This window comes from Pinus tabuliformis, chromosome 5_1 (assembly GCF_031772625.1).
Source record: "Pinus tabuliformis cultivar Carrire ecotype Pingquan chromosome 5_1, CPIR1, whole genome shotgun sequence".
Classification (NCBI taxonomy): domain Eukaryota; kingdom Viridiplantae; phylum Streptophyta; class Pinopsida; order Pinales; family Pinaceae; genus Pinus; species Pinus tabuliformis.
This window is the reverse complement of record NC_142305.1, coordinates 353,930,193-353,932,965: the sequence shown is the minus strand read 5'-3', so window position 1 is coordinate 353,932,965 and position 2,773 is coordinate 353,930,193. Positions and strand designations below refer to the sequence as shown.

At 30.3% G+C, this 2,773-nt stretch overlaps 1 protein-coding gene across 1 annotated transcript; it reads left to right on the top strand.

The window, feature by feature from the left end:
- The first annotated feature begins 370 nt into the window (after nucleotides 1-370).
- LOC149164915 (cytochrome P450 85A1-like) lies at nucleotides 371-1,548 on the top strand. The gene is made up of 6 exons (XM_089429644.1): nucleotides 371-541; nucleotides 654-740; nucleotides 843-927; nucleotides 1,032-1,138; nucleotides 1,234-1,355; nucleotides 1,449-1,548. The coding sequence occupies exons 1-6, from the start codon at nucleotides 371-373 to the stop codon at nucleotides 1,546-1,548; spliced, it is 672 nt and encodes a 223-aa protein (XP_089285770.1).
- Nucleotides 1,549-2,773: the final 1,225 nt, after the last annotated feature.

The following is a 2,773-nucleotide window of genomic DNA, read 5'->3' as shown; positions in this document are numbered from 1 at the left end:
ATCAATTTCGAATTAAAAGCTAAGTTAAGAATAACCTAAAATTACAATAAAACTAGAAAAATTACCAGCCAGTAACCATGACAAGTTACCTATTCATCTGGATCGAAAAGTTCATAGCAGGGACATTCATTCACTGAAGCTTTCCTAATATGATTCAATAGCCAAAGAGGTCACCTCACTTGTTTAACCCTTCATTATGACAGCCCAAGTACATGGTCATATATTTTGCTTGTGAAGTAGTTGACTTATCATACCTTGACTTTTAGAATTGCAGAAAAGGCGAGAGCTTTCTGACCAGATCAAAAGCATTATAAAGGAGAGGAAGAAAAGCATGTCATCCCATGATTCATCCGACGACCTACTATCATCAATGCTGAAAGATGCAGAGGAAAAAGAAGACGGGGATTTTGAAATTTCAACATTTCAGATCATAGATTTCATTCTGTCTCTGATGTTCGTTGCCCTTGAAACTACACCAAAAACCATTTCTTTGGCAGTGAAGCGTTTATCTGAAAATCCGCATATCATTCAAGAACTGAGGGTTAATATCTTCTATCGTAAAATTATTTTTGTTTGGTGAATAACTACTGGTACGACTATATCTAAACGAAATTTTATATAAAATAATCTCTGATGTCAAATGGATGGTGCAGGAAGAACACGAAGCAATCAGACGCAGCAAAGGAAATAATGAGACTCTGTCATGGGATGACTATAAATCAATGTCGTTCACTAAAAATGTAAGCAGTCTCATATATTCCATTCACCAATTTTTGTCTGCATTTTCTCAAACCCTAATGGCGACACTGGGTACCGAAATCCATGTTCTTTTTTTTTACCAGGTTATCACAGAAATGTTGAGATTAGGGACCGGACACATTAACAGCATGTTGATGAGGAAAACTGTCGCGAATGTAGAAATTCAAGGTATCCAATATTGTTACTCTCCGACCCAAAAAATTACAGCATTTTAGTACAACTTGTTTAAAGTAATAACAATCGGATCCGCGCTCGTTATTATTTATTGAAAGGATATACAATTCCCAAAGGATGGACGTGCATAATATTTCATGAAGTCTCCAATTTAGATAGCAACTACTACGAAGACCCTCTTGCTTTCAATCCTCGGCGATGGCAGGTGCGACCTACGCCTACCCCTTTGCGATTGGAAAGTAAAACTGATGGCATTTATTTATGTATTTAGCTTATACCTTGTGAACGTGCAACTTTCAGGACCCTGCTATTAATCACACACCCAGTTTTTCGTTTGGAGGTGGCCCTAGAAAATGTCCAGGATATGAGTTCGCTACGTTCCTCATTTCAATTTTCTTGCATCATCTTGTGACAAATTTCCGGTAAGGATTACCTCTCCCTGCCACACAAATCATCCAAGACTCATGTTCTTCGGAAATTCTGATTTAAACACTATATTTTATGGCGCTATGCAGATGGGATTACATTCCTTCCGATACCAAGTTAAGGTGGTTTGATTCACCCTTTCAATTCCGAGTTGATTGCATAGTTCGACTGGAGGACCTCGGAAACTAGCAACTTAAATTAAAAATTATCTGTAAGTTTGGTCGAGTATGGTTGTTAAGTTTGATCTCTACAATCTGCTAAACTTGGTGAACAATATTTAATTTTACAATATCTGTATTAGTACTTTTATACTTATATAAAATATTTATTAACATCATTTAGAATATTATGATAATTGCGATTGCGTAATCGCGATTGTGACAATAAGAGGGGAGGGGAGGTTAATCGTGTGTTTCAGAATGAATTGAATTGGATCGATAGTATGCTATGTATATAGATGTTTATTTTGGTTCATTTAGGGTTTATCTTTTATATTATTTAATGTTTATAGTATGCTATAATATGAATTGAGTTCCAGGATGAATGGCAATATTCTTTAGGGTTGATGTTTAACTTTAAACGAAATATTCATCCAATTTTACGATGAATTATAATGTTTTAATGATTTTTAATAATTATGTTATATTATTTCATTATTTAGTTGTAATAGTTGTAATATTTATGTGAGTTAAATTGATATTAAATTGTTAGGTTTCATTATGTTTCATAAGATATTGATTAAGTTTTTTATGGGTTATGTTTGGTTGATTATAATAAGTCATAGTTAATTATATTTAATTGCCTTGGCTTGATGTTAAAAATGATGTTTATGGTGGATCATGATGAACATTCTTCAAAATTTATCTCAATTGCAACATTCATGTTCATTTATTTCTATAAAATTCTTATATTGTTAATTGATTATATGGTATTATGCAATATTTTTAAAATTTTACATACAATCTCTTCTATTAATATTTAGTAAACATATGCATCATAATGTTTAATAATATTTTTAATATTAAAATATAAATATTAATTTTTAAATATCATTTGAATTTTCTTCGCGTTAATTAATTCTTGTAAATACTTAACCAACTTGTTATATTATATTTAATTACAAAATATTTATTAATAATATTCTTGTTACTTTTTAACCATTTATTCATTTGGGTTGATTTATATCCATCGGTAATTTTACTTAGTGATAATATTGCATGGTTTTGTTTATCGTTTAGTATTTTGTATTATAACCATTAACATTATTAATTTATAATATATTTTTTATAATTAAATTTATTTAAATAATAGATTATAAATAAAATAATAATATTTTGAGACTTCCCTACATTGAAAAGGGAAATTAAATTTTAGAGTTTTCTTCTTAATATTATATGTATATTTAAAATTTAAT